The sequence below is a fragment of the Helianthus annuus genome, chromosome 16, assembly GCF_002127325.2.
Source record: "Helianthus annuus cultivar XRQ/B chromosome 16, HanXRQr2.0-SUNRISE, whole genome shotgun sequence".
Taxonomy (NCBI): Eukaryota; Viridiplantae; Streptophyta; class Magnoliopsida; order Asterales; family Asteraceae; genus Helianthus; species Helianthus annuus.
The window spans coordinates 52154644-52156183 of record NC_035448.2 but is presented as its reverse complement, the minus strand read 5'-3'; the positions used below and the strand labels follow the sequence as shown (position 1 = coordinate 52156183).

At 40.0% G+C, this 1540-nt stretch overlaps 1 protein-coding gene across 1 annotated transcript; it reads left to right on the top strand.

The window, feature by feature from the left end:
* Positions 1 to 216: 216 nt before the first annotated feature.
* LOC110887933 lies at positions 217 to 1002 on the top strand. Its single transcript, XM_022135489.1, has 2 exons — positions 217 to 286; positions 662 to 1002. Exons 1-2 carry the CDS (start codon positions 217 to 219, stop codon positions 1000 to 1002), a joined length of 411 nt encoding a protein of 136 aa, XP_021991181.1.
* The last annotated feature ends 538 nt before the right edge of the window (positions 1003 to 1540 follow it).

The following is a 1540-nucleotide window of genomic DNA, read 5'->3' as shown; positions in this document are numbered from 1 at the left end:
TGTTTAAGAAAGTCTGCTCACTTCTTACCGATTCACAAGAAAAATTGCACCGAGAAGCTAGCAGAAATATATCTCACAGAGATAGAGGCACGTCATGGAGTGCCTATTTCTATTATCTCAGACAGGGATGGTAGTTTGTATCTAGGATATGGCAGTCATTTCAAAAGGCCTTTGGATCCTGGTGGGATCTAAGTATAACCTTTCCCCCATAAACTAATGGCCAGAGCAAACGAACCAGCCAAAACATTAGAAGATATGCTTCGTGCTTGTGTGATGGAATTAGGAGGTAATTAGGACACTCATTTACCTTTGGTAGAGTTCTCATACAATAAAAGTTATTACACTAGCATTAAAGTTGCGTCGTTTGAGGCTTTATACGGACGAAAGTGCCAACCACCACTATGTTAGGCGGAAGTCGGTGACAAACTGTTAATTGGTCCGGAACTATTTCAAGAAACCAAAGAAAAAATATTTCAAATCCGAGACAGTATCAAGGTGGCTCGCGATAGACATAAAAGTTACATGGACATGTGGCGTAAACCATTATCCTTTGAGGTCGGACACAAGGTCGTGCTACAAGTCTCGCCTTGGAAGGGTGTAACAAGGTTTGGGAAGCGTGGAAAGCTTAACCCAAGATATATCAGACCATTCAAAATTTTAGCTAAGGTTGGTACCGTTGCGTACAAGCAGAAACTGCCGGAGGAACTCAGTAGTGTGCATGACACATTTCATGTGTTGAACCTCAAAAAGTGTCTATCGGATGAGACACTTGTCATTCTAGTAGACAAGGTCTGCATTGATGACAAATTCCATTTTATCAAAGAACCTGTTGAGGTTACGGACTGGAAGGTCCAAAAGCTAAGGAGAAGTCGTATCAAACTAGTCAAAGTTCGTTGGAACTCATGGTGCGGACGCAAGCTTACTTGGGAACGTGAGGTTCAAATGAAAGCAAAATACCACCACCTATTCGAGAAGATTCCTGCTCAGGATGACTCTGCTTGAATATTGGGATGAAATTCTTTAACGGGGGCAAAATGTGACACCCGACAAAACCTCAGGTCAAATCCGTGCACTTTGTTAACTAGACTTAATTTTCATTAATTAGGTCGTCAAATATCTATCAAAGTCGTAAATTTTTGTGTTATGCGGTTGATATTTTAGAAATTATTAGTTGAGACACAAGTAAGTCGACTGACACAACAGTGGTGATATTTTCATTATTTAAACCAAATATTACCAATGGTTCATTGTGTTACAATGTTACATTTTTTTTCAAGAAATCAGTGTACCTCTAGCTAGTAGGGTGATTCATATACACACGACAACCTTTGCATGGTAGAAACATTTCATTAGACGTAAGTGCTTTAACAAACTTAGGACACTTGTAGGTCGGATACAAACTGGGATACAAAAGTGATTGCTAGCTTGCACAAACGCAAACTGTGAGTTCATGTCCCCTTTTCCTTTTAAACGCCTTTCAGTTTTTTTAACTATCGGGGGGGGGGGATACATGTTACAATGGTATGATAAGCTCAGGAAT